General features: G+C 43.7%; 1 protein-coding gene across 1 annotated transcript; it reads right to left on the bottom strand.

The window, feature by feature from the left end:
• Window positions 1-4,333: 4,333 nt before the first annotated feature.
• Window positions 4,334-20,865, bottom strand: THNSL2 (threonine synthase like 2). Its single transcript, XM_042782727.1, has 8 exons — window positions 20,643-20,865; window positions 18,720-18,914; window positions 17,564-17,716; window positions 13,907-14,137; window positions 11,057-11,205; window positions 10,826-10,951; window positions 5,122-5,276; window positions 4,334-4,562 (listed from the first exon to the last, which is right to left on the bottom strand). The coding sequence occupies exons 1-8, from the start codon at window positions 20,863-20,865 to the stop codon at window positions 4,334-4,336; spliced, it is 1,461 nt and encodes a 486-aa protein (XP_042638661.1).
• Window positions 20,866-22,713: the final 1,848 nt, after the last annotated feature.

Below are 22,713 nucleotides of genomic sequence, written 5' to 3'. Positions count from 1 at the left end.
ACCATAAAACAGCCTCTGGAGGGGGGACAAATGACTAGGTTCTGGAGCACGTGACTGCCTTCCACACAGATCCGATCCTGTCACTGGCTTTCCACTGCTGTAAATGAAATCCAAAGACTTTACCCTGGAGAGTGGGTTAGTCTTTACTAACAGGCCCAGCAGATTTTTTAGCCTGGCCCCCTTCTCCACAGCCCCCTCTTCCATCTCCTGACACACTGCCCACCTTTCTTATTTAGTTTACTCTTATTCTTCTTTCGATATGCCCAGGGTCTCTATGCTCCCTGTTCCTTTCAGTTGCCAGGTCCTCCAAAGGTGGTCTTCTTTGCCTGGCCACCTCTTGCTCATTTCTAGGTCTTGGCTTAAATGAACCCACTCTCCCTCTCCACAGTCTAAACCAAGTTCTCCTCTTAGTTGCTCTTTTAAGTACAAACTGCAATATTTATTTGTGTGATCATTTACTTAATGTCCGTTGGCTCCACTAGACACTAAGCTCCAGGGGAGGGGCTGCCTGTCTTCTTTCCTTTGTAGCCCCAGCATCCAGCTCAATGTCTGAAATGTCATTAAAACTCAGTAAAAATATGTTATGTGAATATATGAATACTGTGCACCTATGTTAATCTCTCTTAATGACGTCTGGTAGAGCTGTGATTTAAACATTTGTCTACATCCTTCTTGTACCTATTTGTGTTTTGAGTGTGTCTTACATTGTCCCCCAGTAGAGCATTCTGTCAGTGAATATTGCCTCCTTCACAGCATCTTGGTGTCGAAATGAACTATGGAGATGCCCACTCCAAACATCCACTGATCGGGATTCCTGTCCAATGTTCAGCTCTTTCAAGGTTGGGGAGCTCACTGCCAGTCTCCATTCTGTTATTAGACAGACCTCAGGGTTCAAATGTCCCTCTCACTCTAGGCCAAATCCTGCCCCTAACTCCTCTCACTTGTTATGATTCTACCTCATGGGGATGTCATTGTTACCTCACCCATCTATAAGAGTCTATTGTGAGAGTCATATTAACATCTATTTAGAAGTATCAAAGCAACGTACACATCTAAAACCAATGCGCTAAATTAAGGGGTCAGTCTGATCTCCTCCAGGTCTACTGACAGGAACCCAGCCAGTATAAGCAAGGAGAGTGGTTCAAGGTGGAAGTCTGGCCTCCACTCTTACTTATCATCTCTTAGCTCTGCTTCCATTTATGCTGGCTTCATCCTTAGACTCTTTCTGCATCAAAGTAAGATGGCCTCTAGCAGCTCCAGGCTTATATCCTAACAACTCAGTAGTTGAAGAAGCCAGATAATGCCTCGTTCTTAGTATCTCAAAACACAAGTCTCGTTGACCTCAACTGGATTACGTGCCCATCCCAGAATCGACTGTCATAGCTCTGACTGGTGCAGCTCAGCTATGCACCAGGTCTGGGGAGAGGTCATCAATTCCAAGAGATCCCACATCCTAGGGGTGATATGGAGGCTTCCCAGCAGAAAAATAACAAGGCATTGTCACCAGAAAAGTGGGTGGTAAAAACAACAGATGCGTACTGCAGAACCACAGTAAGATTAAATTAATTCAGTCTGCATTAGAAGTCCAGAAAAATGAATTCAAGTCCCCTATACTGAAATATTCCAAAAGGTCAGCAGTTTGAACCCACCATGGTGCTCTGTGGGAGAAGATGAAGCAATCTGCTTCTGTCTGTAAAGATGTACCACCTTTGAAACCCTATGGGGCAGTTCTCTGTCCTATAGGGTCACTCTGAGTTGTAATTGTCTCAATGCCAATGAGTTTGGTTGATTGGTTTTGGTATATTGGAGTTTAAGGTCATTCAGACCTAAGCTTAGTTTAAGAAATGTCCTTACTCTCTCTAAAGACAAAAACTGACTTAGTCAGTCTAGTCCACTTAAGACCACCATGGTGCCCACCCCTCCAGGGTCTTCTTCCCCATTCTTGAAGGCAAGTCAGGTGGTCTGATCCTTGGCAACAGTCCCAGTACACACAGGAAAGCAACAAAACCATATGTATAAGTTAAGACTAGTCTTCCTGTTCTGGTTACCTAGTAACACTCTGACAAGAATATACCACAAATGGCATGGCTTAAACAGGAGTTTATTCTTACAGTTTGGAGGCTTTCAGTCCAAGTTTAAGGAGCTCTGGTAACATAGTGCCTAAGGCACTTGACTGCTAACCAGAAGGCTCGCAGTTCAAACCCACCAGCCACTCCTCGGAAGGAAGGTTGGGCAATGTACTTCTGTAGTGATACCGCCTCAGAAACCCAAGGAGGGTTCGCTATAAGTAAGGTCTGACTCAACGGCACATAACAACACAATAACAAGTCCAAGTTCAAAGTGGCACATAACAACACAACAACAAGAAGTCCAAGTTCAAAGTGCCAGGCTCTAGGGGCTGGGTGAAAGCCCCTCAACCTTGGGGTCCAGCTCTGCCTCCTGATCCTGGTCCACTGGACTAGAGACGTTTCTTCACTCAGACAGCTGCTGGCTGCTGAAACTGCCAAGCCCAAGGTTGACAAGTAAAAAGGCACAGTCCCGATGTTACCAAAGCACACAGCAGGCCATTAATTTAAGTCCATTGTAAGTCTCAAGGTTGGCAGAGCATGGCAGACTGGTGAATAACGACACGGCTCCATACAGGGTCCAAGCATGCCATAAGCTAGAGACCATTCCCAAAGCTGCTTCTTATATACGGGAAGTAGACTACATACCCAAAGCAGCTACTCAGCTGCTTGTGGTAGATCCCACCATGGAGTTGACTGCTAGTCTCATCATAGGTAATAACTACCACCAGCTGCCCAGCCATTGAACCAGGTCCAGCCAAGTTGACACACAAACATAACCACCACACTTCCTTACAATCATTTCAAAAAACGGTAGATACACATATTATTGTGATTTGAGAGAAAGTTTACAGAGGAAATTCATTTCCATACAACAGTTCATACACATTTTGTTTCATGACATTAATTGTAATCCCCATAATGTAACAGCTTTTCCAACTTCCTCCCTGTGGTTACCTTTTCCTTACATCCTTCTTTCCTATGCATTCCTGCCCTCTGAGCTATCTCCCTGTGCAAATACTGCTCTTCTGATCTCCCATGGTTGATTCTTCTAAGGAGTGTACATCCCTGATGTATATGTTCACCTTAGATGCCTGTATATTATTAGGATGGAAGCCACAGGAGTGAGTTCAACTCCAGGCTCTAGGGCCATAGTCTTGGGGTTTTACTAGTTTCTATCAGATCAGTAAGCCTGGTCTTTTTTTATAGTTTTGAGTTTTGTTCCACATTTTTTCCCACTCTATCCAGGATCTCCTATTTTGATCCCTTTCCAAGTGGTTGACATCTAGTTCTTTTGGTCTCACGGCCATGTAGGCTGAAGTGTGCATGGTTGACTAGTCCCTTGGACTAATGGTTTCCATGTATCTTTGGTTTTTTTCATTCCTCTTTGCTCTGGACAAGGAAAGAACAATTGTTGCATGTTAGACGGCTGCTCACAAGCTTTTAAGACCCCAATCACTACTCTACATGTAAGGATGTAGAACAATGTTTTTGTGTAGTATGCTATGCCATTTGAGCTTCATGTCCCCCACAACCATAGTCCCAAGTGACTATGGTTGAGTCCAGTGACTCATTCCCTCAGTGCTTGGTTGTGGCTAAGAAATTATCTTAACTTTGTGCTGTTAACTCTATAATGTACGGATATTCTTACAGCACATATGAAAGGGCATATTTTTAAGGTCCACAAGGATGAGACTTCTGGGCAGGGGATAGGTGAGAAGAAATTTGCCCATAGGACATGCAGAGCCACCTTCACACTGAACAGCACTTTCTTCCAGGGATTCTCAACAATGGAACATGCTGGAAGCCTCTAACAAGATGGGTTGAGGCGTTTGCATTTGGTGTGGGCCCAGATGAATTAAGGCACAGAGACTGTGAGCCCCAGGCCTAGTTTAAGGCAGTGAGCAGCCTCTGCTTTACAGGTTTGGAGTCTGGGTTTCTAAACCCCTGGAGCCGAGGTCAACTCTATGCACAAGGCTCTTCATCTACTGTACCAGGCATTTTCATATCCAGTAGTGATGCACCTGCACTGTCCAGCAGTCGGGGTACACATCCATGCATCATCCACACCCCCTTCACCAGCCTCCTTGGTGACCAGGCACCAGACACAACACTGCCACAGTTATAGCTCATGGCAAAACCAACTAGCTCCAGACCTAGTTACATAGCCTCCTGAGACCCTCCTACACTAACTCTCAATGTGGAATAGGTGCATAGGCAGGGAAGAGGGTGCACCTTCCTGGGATCAGAAGTCACTTCTAGCCTGGCTATTCTGAAGAGTTCAGGGCACGGTGCCTCCACTGCCGGCTTAGGTCCTCAATGGTGCCCCGAAGCATCAGTGTCCAGTCGTCACCTCTCCTCATTGGGGTGCAGCGGGTCTCCTTACGCTGTAGGGCTAGGATCTCTGTGGGAGTGTCCAGGGTCAGTTGGGCTGCCAGGACAGCTTCTGGAAACTTGGCTGCAGAGGCAGGGGCCAAGCAGCACCTGGGTGTACTGCTGGATGGGTGGTGGAAGGAAGGTGGAAGAGGGAAGAGAAGGAGGAACAAGGAAACGTTAAGGGTAAGGCAAGACACGGAGGGGAGAAAGACAGATGATTGCTACCTTGAACTTAAGAGTTCCAGGGTGGTGTAAATATTTAACACACTATACTGTTAACTGAAGTTTGGAAGCTCAAGTCCACCAAAAGGCATCTCAGAAGAAAGGCCTAGTGATCTACTTCCAAAAAATCAGCCATTGAAAATCCTATGGAAAACAGTTTCTGATATACATGGGATTGCTATGAGTTGGAGTTGACTCAATGGCAAACTGGTGGGGTCGACTCAACAGCAACAATAATTCTGCCTGGGAAAGTGCTCCTCCTTTCTCGCAGTGGCTATTCGTGAGGAATCTGTCTTGAGCCCTCTTCTGGGACCACACTTCTCAGAGTACAGTTCTACACAGACCTCACTATAGCATATTAACATCATTTGTTCACATCCATGTCTCTTCGGGTTGGGGAAGAGAAAGGTTCCTAAAAGTCAGAGTCCCCTAGTGACCCAGGGTCCCATGGCCATACCTGGGCTGCTGCTGCCTGTCCGTCTGCTGGTAATGATAGCTCACGGCCACAGCCGAGTGAGGGCACAGCAAATACTGGTTCTCTTCACAGCATCGGGCCATGGTCTGGGTGATGGCCTCATCAGACACTGACTCAGACGTCATGGCCTCTGAAAGCTGAGAGGTCCCAGGGTCAGTGAGGTGGGAGCCAGGCTGGGGGTGGGAACTGGAGAAAGGTGACTGAAAACCCACTATATATTCAGTCAGACATATGCCACAGACTGAACTGAAATATATGATTAGTTTGGTTCAGGTTCAGCCTGGAGAAAATGTGGATTTTTCAATTCTATGAAGCTTTTAAACCTCTTAAGAAACATCTGGTTTCCCAGTTTTAAGCTGATTCACTCTGTTTTGGGGGAATGATATGTTTGAGTTTTAGATCAGTAAATTTAGGTAGGATTTGGCTCATGAATCAGCAAATTAGTATATAGTTTTATTTAATGACCTGACAAAACAGTCAAGTTAAAGACAATCAAGCATTTCTGGGGCTTTTTTGCTTCTGGTGGATGTGAGAATTCCTCCCTGTCAGTTCCCTCCCAGCTCACATAGCACCTTCTCTAGGAAACTTCCCTACTACCCTCCAGCAGAGGAAGAGTTCCTTCCCTGTGCTCCCTCTGTGTGAATGGGTTATTTGATCGTTCTCAGAAAATTTATCACATACTTATGATGTGTCAAACATCCTGCATATACTCAACTGCAACAGAGACCATCTGGTGTTATAAATAATTTATATAGCTACCTCCTCCATTAGGAGGATTATATTTCATTTATCTTTGTATCTCAGCACCAAGCACAGTTCCTGGCCCATAGTAGATATACAACATGAATGAAAGAATGGCAAGTGAGTGAATGGTTTCCTTAAACAGAAACTTCTTTCCTGCAGATGGAGATGGCTCACTGTTCCCGGATCCAAGATACACAGGCTCATAAAATACATAAGCCAGATGCACTCTCTGAAAGTCATCTAATACTTCTCCTGTCTGCTAGACACTCCATCCTACGCCATTTCAGCAAATGGAGTGTCTACTGTGTGCACAGCTAGGGAGAGAACGAAGGAGTGGGGTTACAGTGCTGGTCTTCATAGAGCACCTCATTTACACGGGGAAATGGAATCTGGCTGTCAAAATGAACCATTGACCAAATAAGTTGATCTTTCGTCATATCCAAAAAAAGCAAAGATTGCAGAAGACAGAAATTCTACTCCAGTCTGTGTGGATATGGCTGAGCCCAGAAACCCATGTCTAATCATATAACAGATAGTTACACCACTCATCTGTCAGTTTGTCACGTTGCCGTGAGGGTCAAGGCTATGGCACCAGTATTTCAAACACCAGCAGGGTCACCCATGCTGGACAGGTTTCTGTGGAGTTTCCAGATTAAGATAGATTTGGAAGAAGGAAGAGGCCATCCAATTCTCAGAGAATTGGCCAGGGGAAACCTTATGAATAGCAGTGAAACACTGTCTGATATATTACTGGAAAACTTTATGAACAGCCCTGAAACATTGTCTGATACAGTTGCAGAAGATGGGTCCCTCAGGTTGGAAGCCACTCAAAATATGACTGGGGAAGATTTACCTCCGCAAAGTAGAGTCTACCTTAATGATGTGGATGGAGTAAAGCTTTTGGAACCTCCCATTTGTTGACAGGCATGATTCAAAATAGGAAGAAACAGCTGCAAATATCCATTAATAATTGGAATGTGGAATGTACAAAGTATGAGTGGAGGAAAATTGGAACTTGTCAAAAATGAAGTGGAATGCATAAAGATCAATATTCTGGCTGGGCATTTGTAAGCTGAATGGACTGGCTTTGGCCATTTCAAATCAGACGATCATATAACCTACTATGCCAGGAATGACATATTGAAGAGGAATAGCTTGGCATTCATCATCACAAAAAATGTTTCAAGATCTATCCTAAAGTACAATGCTGTCAGTGATAGAATAATATCCATAGACCTACAAGGAAGACCAGTTAATACCACCATTATTTAAATTTACACACCACAAAGCCAAACACAAGGAAAGTGAAGATTTCTACCAACTTCTGCAGTCTGAAATTGACCAAACATGCAATCAAGAGGTATTGATTATTAATGGGGATTGGAATGTGAAAGCTGGAAACAAGAAGAATCACTAGTAGGTGGAAAATATGGCCCTGGTGATAGAAATAACGCTGGAGATCACATGATAGAATTTTGCAAAACCAACAACTTATTCATTGCAAATACCTTTATCAACAACATAAACAGTGGCTATCCACATGGACCTCACCAGATGGAATACACAGTAATAAGATCAACTAAATTTGTAGAAAGAGGTGATGGAGACACTCACTATCTTCAGCCAAAATGAGGCCAGGAGCTGACCGCAGAACATACCAACAAGTGCTCATATGCAAGTTCAAGTCAAAGCTGAAGACAATTAAAAGAAGTCCGAGAAAGCCAAAATATGACCTTAAGTATATTCTACCTGAATTTAGAAACCATTTGAAGAACAGATTTGACATATTGAACACCAATGACTGACAACTAGACGAATTATGGGATGACATCAAGAACATCATCCATCAAGAAAGAAAGAGGTCATTAAAAAAGACAGAAAAGGAAGAAAAGACCAAAATGGATGTCAGAAGAGACTCCTGAATGGAGAGTAGCTAAATCAAGTGAAAGAAATGACAAGATAAAAGAGCTGAACACAAGATTTCAAAGAGCAGCTCAAGAAGACAAAGTCAATTATGATAATGAAATGTGCAAAGGCCTAGAGTTTGAAAACCAAAAGGGAAGAACACACTTAGCATTTCTCAAGCTGAAAGAACTGAAGGAAAATTTCAAGCCTCGAGTTGCAGTACTGAAAGATTCTATGGGCAAAATATTGAATGATACAGGAAGCATCAAAAGAAGATGGACGGAATACACAGAGTCACTGTACCAAAAACAAGTGGTCAATGTTCACCTATTTCAGGAGGTGGCATATGATCAAGAACCAATAGTACTGAAGGAAGAAGTTGAGGCTGCACTGAACGAACTGGCAAAAAAAAAAAAAAAAAACAAGCCTCCAGGAACTGACAGAATACCCATTGAGATGTTTCAACAAACAGATGCCGCACTAGAGGCACTTACTTATCTATGCCAAGAAATCTGGAAAACAGCTACCTGGCCAACTGATTGGAAGAGATCCACATTTGTAATCATTCCAAAGAAAGTTGATCCCACAGAATGTGAAAATTATTGAACAATATCATTAATATCACATGCAAGTATAATCTTGCTGAAGATAATTCAAAAATGTGTGCAGCAGTATATTGACACGAAACTTCCAGAAATGCAAGCTAGATTCAGAAGTGGATGTAGAATGATGGATATCATTGTTGATGTCAGATGGATCCTGGCAGAAAGCAAAGAACACCAGAAAGATGTTTACTTGTGTTTTATTGCCTATGCAAAAGCATTTGACTATGTGGATCATAACAAATTATGGATAACATCGAGAAGAATGTTATCCAGGACACTTAATTGTGCTCATGAGGGACCTGTACATAGGCCAAGAGGCTGTTGTTTGGACAGAACAAGGGGATACCGTATAGTTTAAAATCAGGAAGGGTGTGCATCAGGGTTGTGCCCTTTCACCATACTTATTCACTCTGTAAGCTAAGCAAATAAGCTGAGAAGCTGGACTACCTGAAGAAGAATACAGCACCAGGAATGGAGTCATTAACAACCTGTGATATGCAGACATCACAACCTTGCTTGCTGAAAGTGAAGAGGATTTGAAGCATTTACTGATGAAGATCATAGACTACCATCTGCAATGTGGATTACCCTTCAACATAAAGAATATAAAGATCCTCTCAACTGGCCCAATAAGCAGTATCATGATAAATGGAGAAAAGATGGAAGTCATCAAAGATTTCATATTACTTGGATGTACGATCAATACCAATGGAAACAAAAACCAAAAACCAAACTCACTGCCATCGAGTTGAATCCAACTCATAGCTACTCCTCCTTGAGTTTCCAAGGTGGTATCACTATGGAAGTAGATTGCCCAATCTTCCTTCTGAGGAGTGGCTGGTGGAACCCACCAGCCTTCTGGTTAGCAGTCAAGTGCTTTAGGCACTAGTCTTTTGCAGCAGATTTGCCCAGTGCAATATGACATCTGATTTCTTGACTTTAAAGTGCTAAAGAGCAAAGATGTCTCCTTGAAGACTAAGGTGTGCCTAACCCAAGCCATGGTGTTTTCAATTGCCTCATAACATGTGAATGTTGAACAGTGAATAAGGAAGACTAAAGAAGAATTGATGCCTTTGAATTACAGGGTTGGTGAAGAATACTGAAAATACCATGGACTGCAAGAAGAATGAACTGATCTATCCTGAAAGAAGTGCAGCCTGAATGCTCCTTGGAAGCGAGAATGGCCAGACTTCATCTTACCTGCTTTGGTCATGATGTCAGAAGGGATAATTCCCTAGAAAAGGATACCATGCTTGGTAAAGGGGAGGGTGACCAAAAAAGGGGAAGACCCTCAACAAGATGGATTGTCATGGTGGCTCCAATGATGGGCTCAGTTATAGCAAGGATTGTGAGGCTGGCACACAACCAGGCAGTGTTTTGTTCTGTTTACAGAGGGTCACTATGAGTCAGAGCTGACTCGACAGCATCTAACAACAACAAGGGGCAGTTAAAGGAAATGGGAAAACTCATTGTGCAAATGAGGGTTCCCTCAAATATGAAATAAGTTTCCAAGCAGAATCAGACTACACACCAGTGTGCAAGCCATAGCAAATTCTAGTTCTACATGAAGAACTTTGTAATAATTTGAGCTGGTGTGAAGTAGTGAGGTCCTGGTCACTGGAGGTTTTAGTTATAAAATAAGTGACTATCACCAGATTGCATTAAAATAAAAGCAATACTTCGCAACTAGATTTCTATCACTATGAGGAAATAAAATAAATTTCTCCTCTTGAAAAAAAAAGAGTTCAATGGAACAATGGTCTCTGACTATGCATGGATGGGCAAAGTGGCTTCCACCTGGTGTTATTATTGAAAATTAACAATAATAATCAAATCATTAATGCATTGTTGTTGTTGTTGTTGTGTGCCGTCGAGTCGGCCCCGACTCATAGCGACCCCTCCTTGGGTTTCCGAGGCAGTATCACTAAGGAAGTAGGATTGCCCAACCTTCCTTCCGAGGAGTGGCTGGTGGGTTTGAACCGCCAGCCTTCTGGTTAGCAGTCAAGTGTTTTAGCCACTATGCTACCAGAGCTCCTCATTAATGTACAGAGCCCTCTATTGCCAGGCAGTATACAAAGCACTTCACATCTATTATTTGACTTAAATCTCACAAAAACCTATGAGGTAGGCATTCTTATTAACCCAGTTTTATATATGAGAAAATTGAGGCACAAAGCTTAAGAAACTTGCCCATGTTCTTACAACTGGCTAGAAATTGAGCCCCATCTGACATTAAACCAATGTTCTCTATTGCCTCTCTTCATTCAAAAAATAAATTAATGGATTAATCACGTAAAGTGACCTTTAGAGTGCCTGGCTCATAGCAGGTGTTCCAGAAACAGTGAATCCTTCCTTGAAAAGACTTCCAAACACAAAGTCTAGTTTTGTAGCTGTACCCTTCCTGTCCCTGTGGTGTGTGGGAAGTGACTGACCTTGCTGTGCAGTTTCTCAGGCAGACTGAGACTCTGGGTTCTTTCAAACTGCTCCATGAGGGCTCTTGTCTCTTGGCTATCAGAGCCAGACAGCAGCCAGAAGATCCTCTCCATGTTGTAGGGCACCTAGGCAGAAAGGCAGGTCCTGGGATCCACAGTGATCTCAGCCCTTGACTAACCCCACTGAACAACACATGGGCAAGACCTACACACCTCCCCTACAGGCCCCACCTGGATGTCCATAGCTGACGCCAAAGTCGGCTTGACAGCCTTGGACAGAGAGAAGTCTCCTTGCTGAATGGTCCTGTGGATTATGTCATTGTGGTTCACTGCTGCAACCAGGCGGATGGGCAGGCCCATCTTCTGAGCAATTAATCCAGCTTAAGATAAAAAAGGTGGTGGACAATGGTTTCTTAGATATACAGTCAACTTGGAGAAGAGGATATGGGAGATTTCAAGAGGTTGAGATGGCTCATCCAAAGCCTGCTAAATGGCAGAGTAAGTATTTTAACCACATCTAAGTCCAGAGCACATGCTCTTAACACCTCCTAAAACCAGCAATTTCAGACTGCATCTGAGGCACTGAGGGTGGGCAGAGCAATGCCCCATAGCTCATTGAATTAGCAGTTCTTGTTTGCATGGAACAAACAAGGATTTCCTCACCGTAAGAGATGCTGAGCCCCAAAATGTAATGTAGTTTAGGATGGTTTATCTTTGGTGATTAGTTAAGTGAAGTTAGGGATAACTAGGCCACCCCAATATCATTCTTAATTTCTTTTAAATTATGATTTGGGTAAAAGTTTACAGAGCAATGTTTTAGGATATTCATTGCAATACCCACAATATAACAGCATTCTTCCCACTTACTCCCTGTGTTACCATTTCCCTTCACCATTATGTCCTATCCCTTCCCACCTTCTACCTTTATCCCTGGGCAAATGCTGCCCTTTAGATCTCTTATAGCTGATTGTTCTAAGGAGTGCACACCTCCCTGGTGTTAATGTTTACCTTATAGGCTTGTCTATCATTTGACAGGAAATTGAGCCATAGGGGTGAGTTCAGTTCCAGGCTTGAAGAGTATCTAAGAGTCATTGTCTTGGGGGTTCCACCAGTCTCTATCAGACCAGTAAACCTGGTCTTTGTTTTTGATTTTGAGTTTTGGTCTACATTTTTCTCCCATTCTATCCTGGACCTCCTATTGTGATCCCTTTCAGAATGATAGGCAGTAAGTGATAGCTGGGCACCATCTAGTTCTGGTCTATGTATTGTGGGGACTGGGGTTCACATGATCCATTAGTCCTTTAGACTAATTGTTTCCTTCTATCTTTTTTTCTTCATCATTCTTTGCTTAAGATGGGGAGAGACCAATAGTTACACTTTAGATTACTGCTCACAACCTTTTAAGATCTCCATTGGTACTCACCAAAGTAGGATTCTTTACGGACTATGTTATGCCAACTGACCTTGATGTCCCCTGAGACTATGGTCCTGTTCCCCCAGGCCAACATCACTTTTAATTTTGCAAAATATTTTGGTAATTCTTATTGCATTTGATCCTCATGAAAGCATCACAGAATCCCTACACGACAGAGGAGAGGCCCAGGTAGCTCAGGAGGGCCCAGGGCATAAGGTCAAACTGCTGGTTCCTGACAGAACAGGGCTAGATAGAAGCCCTGTCAGCAAACAGTCAGCATGTGTTTATTTTATGCTAGGTGCTGTGGTAGGTGCTCGATGCAGAGGGCTGCCGGCTGCACAACTTCAGGTGGTACCACTCACCAGAGGACAATGCAAACAAGGACAACAGTGGGTGCCCTGGAGTGGTAAACAAGGCTGGTCAGTCCCTGCCCAACTCCTAGCCCATAGTTCTTTCCATCATTCTGTTAGCAGAAGAAGTGAGGAAGCTTCCTAACCACTGAGATGCTTTCGTGGTCTCAACCACACCATCATGTCACTAACCAAATGATCAACAGTAATATCCACTAGGAAGCAGACTGCTGGGTTGTGATCTTGGCTCTGCCACTGACCAGCTGTGTAACCAGGGACAGATCAACTATCTTCTCTGTGCCTCAGCTTCCTCACTGTAAAATGGAATTAATAATACTGTCCTCCACATAGAATCATGTGAGGATTAAATGAGTTAATACACTAAAAGCACTTAGAACAATGAATGACACATTCTCCTATTGTCATCAAGCTGAGTCCAACTCATGGTTACCTCGTGTGTTACAGACTAGAACTGTGCTCTATAGAGTTTTCTTGCCTGCAATCACTATAGAAGCAGATTGTCAGGGGCTTCCTTCTGTGGCACCATTAAGTGGGTTTGAACTGCCAACATTTTGGTTAATAGACAAGGGCAAACCATTTGCTTCACCCAGGGACCTTGCATGACACACAGGCAGGCTCAGTAAATGTTAATTATTATTCAAGAAAATTATTTTAATGCCATGTGGCTGTACAGCACTTTACCCTTACAAAGTTCATATACACATAGAACATCATATTGGCTTCTCCCAGCGGTCCTGAGAGATATGATAAGCAATCCAATATCCCTTGTATAGATAAGGAACTGAGTCCAAGGGACCACCTCACAGCCATTCAGTCAGTAAATTGCAAAACTGGGGCCAGAACCCTAAGTCCACACTTGCTCCACCTCACCACAGTGTCTGGATAATGTCTTCAGGAGTGGGAATAGATTGTGCCAGGTAAAACACTTGCCCTCACATCAGGCAACTGGCAAAGGCTGGCAATGAAGTCTGAGTCAGCAGAGGAGGGCACTGCCAGCCGGGCATAGTGGCTAGACCCTGACCTCATCCCTTCACACTATGCTGAGCAGATAAGGACAGCAGGCCAGGGCACCAAACACATCAAAGTTACCTCCTCCACCTGCAGAATGAGCCTGGGATTCCCCTCAGGAAGTTAGGGGGAAAGTATTTTGAGAGTTTATTCTGAGAAGACTCCTACCACCTTCGGAACAATGTCTCCACCTTTCTCCTCACAGTTTCAGCCAAAGCTGGAAGGAGGAAGGACTGGAGCTACATGTGCTTCTCTTGAAAGTCCATTTCAGCCCTGGGATCTCCTTACCTGCAAGGTTACCGGCAGCCCCAGTCGGCACAACTACCTCCACGGAGGGCAGGGGATCCATGTCCATGGAGGGTGCACAACGGAAGTAGGCAAAGAAGTGGTGGGCCATCTGCACGAGGACCCGGGACCAATTGATTGAGTTAAGGCTCATCAGATTGTGTTCTTTGACAAAACCCACATCAGCAAACACGGCCTTGATTGGCTCATCGAGTTCGTCACTGTTTCCCTCCACTGTTAGGGGCGAGAGGAAAGGACAGCTATCACAAGTGGTCAGCATTTCCCTGGAAAAGCCCTCCCAGCTAAGCCCATCCTGTTTGGACCTTTGCTCCCCTTGGTGTCTTTTCCTTCTCCTGTCTTGCCTTACTTTCTAGACTCAATCTTGAACTCAAGGATAGAAACCATGGCTCATGCTGGCATGCCACCAATTATCTAGCCTCATTTAGAGACAAGAGAAAATATAGTGAGAATCTTCCCCACTGCTTATACCATTATATAAAAGAAGATATAAAGTATCAATCTTCTAGAAATATTGGGAAAAGAATTCTTTGCATTCCATGCCCATTTTCCCTCTTCCTCTATGAGTAGGGAAAGGAGGAATGATGGTTTATCTGACTGAGATGGTGAGAGCTGATCCTTTATCCCACAGTCCTCTGGGGGTGGAAATAGTCACTTTTTCCATGTGCCTTGCACTTCTTCCTTCATGTAGATCACACAGATGACTATTCTGTCCTCTCTTCTTAAGTTAAAGCTTACCTATATGGGCAGAAATTCTCCTCCTGAAGTTGGGTGTGTATACCAGTTTCATTTATGAGTGAATTATTAAGAAATTCATATGGTCACTGGTCCAAGTTGCATTCCCCAATCCCATTCCAGCCAATACAGATCTCTTACCTGATACCTATTTCCCCATTGGAACCAATCTTGGAGGAGAGAGAAATGAAACTTATTGGGAGAAGTACTAAAGTAGGCATTAAGGTTGTTATCCATTCCAGCATCACTACTGTGCAGTGGTCATGATGTTGGGGGACTGAACATAGGCCTTAATGGCCTAAACCAGTCACAGTGATCCCATTCCTTTGGCCAGTTCCTGATTCAGGGACTCAGGACCAAGCCAATCAGTGTCTAGCATTCCTGTGGAGTTATTGCTAAATTCAGGCAATGAGACACAAGGGGATATTTGCTGGGGTTCAAGAAAAAGAGATTCACTGCTTTATTACTTTTAAGAGAGAGCCATGAGAACAGAGAGACCTAGTTACTTTGAGTAACCATCACATGACTACAGGGAAGGAACCTTAGAATTGGGGAAAGCAGAGCAGAGAATGGAAAGAATCTGAGTCCTTGAGGCATTGTTGAATCTCTGAATCAACCAATCTGGAGCCCACACCACTGCTGGACTTCCAGTCTTATAAATCAAAAAATAATCTTGTTTAAGCGGATCTGAGTTGTATTTTCTGTGACTTTCTGCCAAAAGTCTCCAAAACAATATAATCAGTGAATACCTAGTGATTACTGATTATACTGTGCTTAAAAAGAATCAAGTATACAATTTATATAGAAATTAATGACTTTATAAATTCCTATCCGTGTTTAACATACAACAATCCATGTGGTCCATCATACCACCTGAGTTCACCAGTCTATGGGAAAATACCCACTCACTGTTAGCTCCTGAACCAAGGTATGTCCTCCTTAAAGTCAAACCAGATTCGAGAAAGGAAAAGAAGAATTTCAACCAAACCAAAAACCAAACCCATTGCCATCAAGTCGATTCTGACCCTTTTCTGGCAGAGTAGAACTGCCCTATAGGGTTTCCAAGGTTGTAAATCTTTATGGAAGCAGATTGCCTCATCTTTCTCCCATGGAGCAGTTGGTGAGTTCAAATCTCTGACCTTTTGGTTAGCAGCGAAATTATTTAACCACTATGCCACCAGAGCTCCAGAACTTCAACAGTGCTATTTATAAATAAAGATTAATTTCTTTAAAATTTGTTTCCTTATTTTCTTGAAACTCAAAACATTTGCAAACAGAAATACCCCTTTAGCTCTACCAATAACACATTTCTGGCATACTGCACTGATAATCAGCCACAGTTTTGCCACCAGTTTAAAGATAGGCACCATTCTCCACCCCAAAGGTCAGAAGTGGAGTTTCCATACATGTCCATAGGTAAAAGCCTTCCCAAAGCTGTGTAGAAGATAAGAAGGATGTAAATGGCAGGACAGAGGTACAAAAAACTATTCTCTGCTTTGATTCTAGGAAAAGATAGCCTTAGATTCATGGTGTCTAAGGTATCAGGTACCCTCAGGAGACTGAATTCTGAGCATTAAAATCTTGCAGTAACTTCAGAAGAATGCAGTAAAATAGGTGATGACCATAACTGAGGTGTTTGCTGGGATTTTCATGCACGTGGCAAAGAAACGAGCAGAGGGGATTTTTGCTTGCTCTTGGACAAATGTTGTTCAGTGCATCTAGTTGGTACAACAGAATGAAACATCGCACAGTCCGGCTCCATCCTTACAATCTTTGCCATCCTTGACCCTATTGCTGCAGCCACTGTGTTAATCCATTTTATTGAGGGTCTCATCAAAAGGTATCATGCTTGGTAAAATAGAGGGTAAGCGAAAAAAAGGAAGATCCTCGAATGAATAGAGAAAGGATATTCATGCCACTCTCACTGGAAAGGCTTGTTTTCAAAATTGTCTTTTTGGTGTTATATAAATACACCCTCTACCCTTGTGATTATAGCAGGAGGCCAGGCCAGTTGCAGAGGAAATATCTTCTGCCACCACATTGCTCTCCTACCAGGTGACCACCCAGGTCATCTGACAGCTGCCCAAAATCACAGTGTATAAAGCCTCCACAAATACTGCTCATATTCCCATCCCCATCTTGGAGCTACCTGGGGTCCAACAGGGTATGAGAGAGGGAAATAAAAATGTATGGCTGCAGTCATACTTGCCCCATCTTTCTCCATTCTCTATCTCCACAATGATGAAATCTATTCAGCATAGGATGACTAGGGTCTAAAAGGAGATGGGTCTCACCTTTCTCCAAGCACAAAATGCTGCAATCTGTGATGTGGCTCAGGAAGGGATGTCGCAAGCAATAGGAGCCACTGAGTACCTTCCCATTTTATACACTTAGACCTGCTAATCAAGCACAGAGGCTAGTTGCTTATGCACTGTAAGGGAAGGTGTGAGCTATTGATGTGTAAGGAAATGTTCTCCTAAAATAATTATTTAACATCTTGGTCCCTTCTAAATCTCAGTCCCTTAGGACAAAACCCAAGTCAATTGGCTCAGGTTCTGGCACTTGGTGGCTGCTTATATATATGGCACCAGTAGGCTGAACCTGCACGGAGAAGGCACTCTTTGGTTTTAAACTTACACTTCCATTTTTTACTATCATTATTGGTTTATGCACTTGTTACATTCAGTCATTTATGAGACTGTGTCGCCAGAAGCCTGCCCAGTGCTAAGCCAAAGCATATGCCAACCTCAAATAGGACTGATGAAGAAAAGGTGGGAGCAAGTAAGAGGAAGAAGGAAAGTATTTGGTCAATCGTGCAGTGGTTCCTGTTTCATCTTACACCATCTTTCAAAATAGCCAATCAAGGTAGGGCCCCACTGACTCTAGAGCCTCTGCTCTAGCACTCACCGCCAAACACATGGACATTCTCTTTCAGCACTGTTGTCATCTGGAGCTCCTGAATCTTTGAGCAGTGACCCTTGGGCAGTAAAACGATGATGTCCACATTCTTTGCCCCTTGAACACTCTCAATGGCAGCACTGCCTGTGTCCCCAGAAGTTCCTGGATGGGAAGAAAGGAAAACCTTCCCTTTTAGAACAAGACCAAGGAAGATGGAAGGTGGGGGGGAGGCCCCTAAGCATTATTGCCAAATGTGGCAACATCTGCTTTCATATACTTTGAGGATAGAAAACCAGTACTTGAACCTCTAAGAGATCCATGGAAACAATTAGTCCAAGGGACCAGTAGACCATGCAAACCTCAGCCTCAGCCTCCATGACCCTGAAACTAGAAGAACTAGATAGTGCCCTGGACCACTGCTGACCACTGTCAAAGGGATCATAACAGGAGATCCTGAATCGAGTGGAAGGAAAATGTGGAACAAAACTTAAAATCACAAAAAAGACTAGGCTTACGGGTCTGCTAAAGATTGGTGAAACCCCTGAGACTATGGCTCCTAGTCACCTTTCAAAGACTAGAACTGAACTCACTCCTGTGGCTTAACTTTCAGCCAAACAAAAGACAGGCCTATGAGGTGAACAATAACATAAGAGAAGTATGTACTCCTCAGAACAACCAACCATAAGAGATCAAAAGTACAGCGTCTGCCCAGGGATGAAACTCAGAAAGCAGGAATAAATAGGAAAGAAGAACAAAGGGAAAGGTAACTACAGGGAGGAAGTGGGACGAGTCCTGTTACATTGTGAGGACTGCATTCAATGTCATGAAACAAAATGTGTATGAGCAGTTGAAAGGAAAACCAACTTGCCCTTTAGTCTTTCACTCAAAACAGAATAAAAAGATTAAAAAGAGAGAAAGAGATCTTTGGATAGAATTCAAAGTGTCTGTGAATTTGGTACTACATAATCTTATGTATTTTATGTATTTTTAAATATTATTCTACAAATAATTTAGCCTCCACCAGACCATAAAAGGGATCAATGGCACAAGAAAAGGTTAAGAATCCTGCTTTTCTAGAGAGAGAAATCATGGAAGACAGGCCATAAGCAGACATGTACAAATCCGGGCACCAGGGCACTCCAGCACGCACATTGACAATACCCACCTACAACCACAGTGACATGCTTCTCCTTCTTCTCCAGAAAGTACTGTAGGAATTGTCCTGTGCAGCACAGGGACAGGTCTTTAAATGCATACGTGACCCCATGCCAGAGCTCCAACACGTTCAGCCCATTCTTCAACCTGGACAGATGGACTACCTCTTGGTGGCGGAATCTGCTGAAGGCTTGGTCAATCAGATCTGTGAGGTGGGGAGTGTACAGCAGATGAAGGGCATTATCTCTCCCCTCGAGTTCTCCCTCAGTCACTTATGTTTAAAAGTTTTACAGTTTCTATCCCCTTCCATTGCCATCATGTAGTTTTCTGATTCATAGTAACCCTACAGGACAGGGTAGAATGGCCCCATAGTTTCCAAGGCTGTAATCTTTATGGAAATAGACTGCCACATCTTTCTCTCATTCTATCCTCTACTATCAGATAAAAAGACTAGATATTTTCATCTTAAATGACTACTTACATAATGCATAATCCTAGATAAAAGCCAGAAAGGCACTCACCAAATCACGTATAGATTTTCACAGTGATTCCCACAGGGAGCTGTAAGACTTAATTTTTCACTTTTATGTATTGCTTTACTTTTCAATTTTTATGAGCATGTAGTCTAAATAAATCGAACAATTATAAAACAAACAAATCAATGTCTCATCTCTATTTCCTTCCTAAAGACAGGAAACATCTTAATGTGTTTGTTGTGTTACTAAATCTCACACTGGTGATGCCAGAATCTTGGTTTGGATACACAATCCTACTTAAGTCAGGGTAGTCTACAGCAGTGCCTCTCAATTCAATGGACAAACTATTACCCAGGATCTTGTTAAAATGAAGGTTCTGGGTCAGCTGCTCTGAGAGGGCCTGGGATTTCTAATAAATACCTAGGCCATGCAATCACTGCTGGCAATTGGACCACATTTTGAGAGGTTCTCTTCTCTTCCCCAGCCCAAAACTTCCATCATTATGTTAAAGATTTTATCTGTGCTACTTAAAGTGTGATCCATGGACCAGCAGCGCTAGGACCTGGACACTTGATTTAGAAAAAAAAAAAAGGTTGCTATTACATCAACTCCAACTCATGGTGACTTCATGTGTATCAGAGTAGAACTGTGCTCTGTAAGGTTTTCAATGGCTGACTTTTGGGAAACAGAGCACCAGCCCTTCTTCCAAGATGTCTCTGGGTGGCCTTGACTCTCCAACCAAACCTCCAGCATGCTTGCACCACCCATGAACCGCTTAGACACTTTACAGAAATGCAGAATTCTCAGGTCTCCTTCCAGGTCTGCTGAATCAAAATCTGCTTTTTAATGAGATCCTTAGGGGATCCATAAGAACATTACAGTTCGGGGCACTCTCAATGTCCATTTTGGAATTACTATTCAAGAAAACAAATAAACAAACAAAACCAATCAAGGGGTATGGGTAGTTTATATCCAGGAAGGAAATGTTCCAACATTCAAGCCACTCAGGACAAATGTGAAATTCCTAGTCTTGAAAAGATTTTTTAAAAAGTAAATTAAAGGAAAAAAATTTCTCTGCAAATCATTTTGGCATTCATCTCACAGAGCGAGGAACTGGAATTGATGGACTCTAGGGAAATTTCCAATTTTGGGATTGTGTTGCTGTTGTTATGTGCTGTTGAGTCGGCCCCGACTCATAGCGACCCCTCCTTGGGTTTCCGAGGCAGTATCACTACGGAAGTAGGATTGCCCAACCTTCCTTCCGAGGAGTGGCTGGTGGGTTTGAACGGCCAGCCATCTGGTTAGCAGGCAAGTGTCTTAGCCACTATGCTACCAGAGCTCCCTGGGATTGTGTAGACTCTGGAAAAAAAACCCTCAGTATTTGTGGCATGAGACAAGAGCTGTCCTACCAGCTGGGTGTCTATGGGAGGCTAGGCTGACAGGGACAGGGAGCTCACCATGTAAGTCATCTCTTGCGATGAGCTTTGGGCCAATGAAGAGGGTGCACAGCTCTTTCACCAGGTCAGGGTAGGAGAGCTTGCTCCACTTACGCAGGCTCTCTCTGCCCAGCTGTGGGAGCTCCTCAGGCATGAAGAGGCCCCCATCAGGTGCATAGCCAGAGAAGAGGGCACCCTCAAAGTCCACCCGAGGGGCCATTCCCCGGGTGCTGATGTACCACATAGTCTTGGAGGCCTGCAGAGGAGACAGTCCCAAAGGTTCCAGTTACCACCACCCCACAGGGTGATGCTGAAGCACAGCCTCTTCAGCTAGTCATTGTACCACCATTCTCTGAGGCAGCAGCTGATAGAGTCCAGGTGGCATGATTCATGATACCCCAGACTGAATGAGTGGAGTCCTGTCTGGTGTCTCATGCCAGCTTTCATCTGTGGCTATGCAAATCATGACCCCCTGTTATGGACTGAATTGTGTCCCCCCAAATATGTGTCAACTTGGCTGGGCCATGATTCTAGTATTATGTAATTAGCCTCCATTTTGTGATCTGATGTTATTATCCTATGTGTCAAAAATCCTCACCTCTATGATGTTAATGAGGCAGGATTAGAAGCAGTTATGTTAATGAGGCAGGATGCAATCTATAAAATTAGGCGTAAATTGAGTCAATCTCTTTTGAGCTATGTTGTTGTTGTTGTTGTTGTTATGTGCCGTCGAGTTGGCCCCGACTCATAGCGACCCCTCCTTGGGTTTCCGAGGCAGTATCACTACGGAAGTAGGATTGCCCAACCTTCCTTCCGAGGAGTGGCTGGTGGGTTTGAAACCGCCAGCCTTCTGGTTAGCAGTCAAGTGCCTTAGGCACTATGCTACCAGAGCTCCTAGTAATTTGTTGAAAGCAACCTGGGAGCTTAAAAACTATATATATCTACACCTGGGACCCTATCTGGCTTTTTTAAAATTAGGGTATCTAAATTAGATGCTCCTCAGGTAATTCTAAGATGCTCTGGTGGCACAGTGGTTAAGCACTCAGCTGTTAACTGAAAAGCTAGCGGTTTGAATCCATGAGCCAATGCTTCTGTAAAGATTATATAGCCTTGGAAACCCTCTGAGAAAGTTCTATAGGGTTGCTATCAGTAGGAATTAACTCGACAGCAAGGGGTTTCAGATGTTCTAATGTGCAGCCAGGGCACAAAATACGGTGACCAGCTTTCCTGGTTTTAAAACTGAAAGCCTCACATCCCAGTGAACACCTCAATCCCAAGCAAAATGAGCCTGTTGGTTATGCCCTACCTCTCAGCCTCATCCTAGAAGAATTAATTAGAAGGGCTGACAGACTGCCTTTAATAGTGCCTGTTGTTAGTTGTTCTAGAGTTGGCCCCCAACCTACGATGGCCCCATGCACAATGGAAGGAAGGGCTACCCGGTCCTGTGCCATCCCCATGATAGACTGTGGATCGTCCTTTGTGATCCACAGGATTTTCCCAGCTGATTTTCAAAAGTAGATTACCAGGTCTTTCTTTCTAGTCCATTTTAATCTGGAAGCTTTTCTAAAACCTGTTCAGCATCACAGCAACATGCAAGCCTCTACCAACAAACACGTGGTGGCCACATGAGGTGCACTGGCTGGGACTCAAATCCAGGTCTCCTGCCTAAAACCAAAACACAAAACTCACTGCCATTGAGTCGATTCTGACTAATAGCAACCCTCTTTGGGTTTCCGAGGTGGTAAATCTTTATGGAAGGAGACTGCTCAGTCTTCCTTACCGCCAGCCTTCTGGTTAGCAGTCAAATGCCTTAGGCACTATACCACCAAGAATCCCACCACTGAACAATCAATGCCTCATTAGCTGGGGCCAGTTGGTCCTGTGTGGACTCAGAGCTCTCTGGTGGTGGGAAGGGGTCCCCTAGGGTACGTCCACATCAGTTAGGCTCCCAAAAGCCAGCTGCCATAAGGGCATAAGGGCCCATATTAAAGAAATGAAAGTGCATAATGTTTCACAAAACAGAATGGAAATGGAGGTGAGGGTGGGGTAGTGCCCTCAATAAAACTAGGCATTTCTGTAACTCTGTGGTAAA

This window comes from Orycteropus afer, unplaced genomic scaffold, assembly GCF_000298275.1.
Source record: "Orycteropus afer afer isolate SDZICR_OR568_19922 unplaced genomic scaffold, OryAfe1.0 scaffold00431, whole genome shotgun sequence".
Taxonomy (NCBI): domain Eukaryota; kingdom Metazoa; phylum Chordata; class Mammalia; order Tubulidentata; family Orycteropodidae; genus Orycteropus; species Orycteropus afer.
This window is presented reverse-complemented; position numbering and strand designations above follow the sequence as displayed.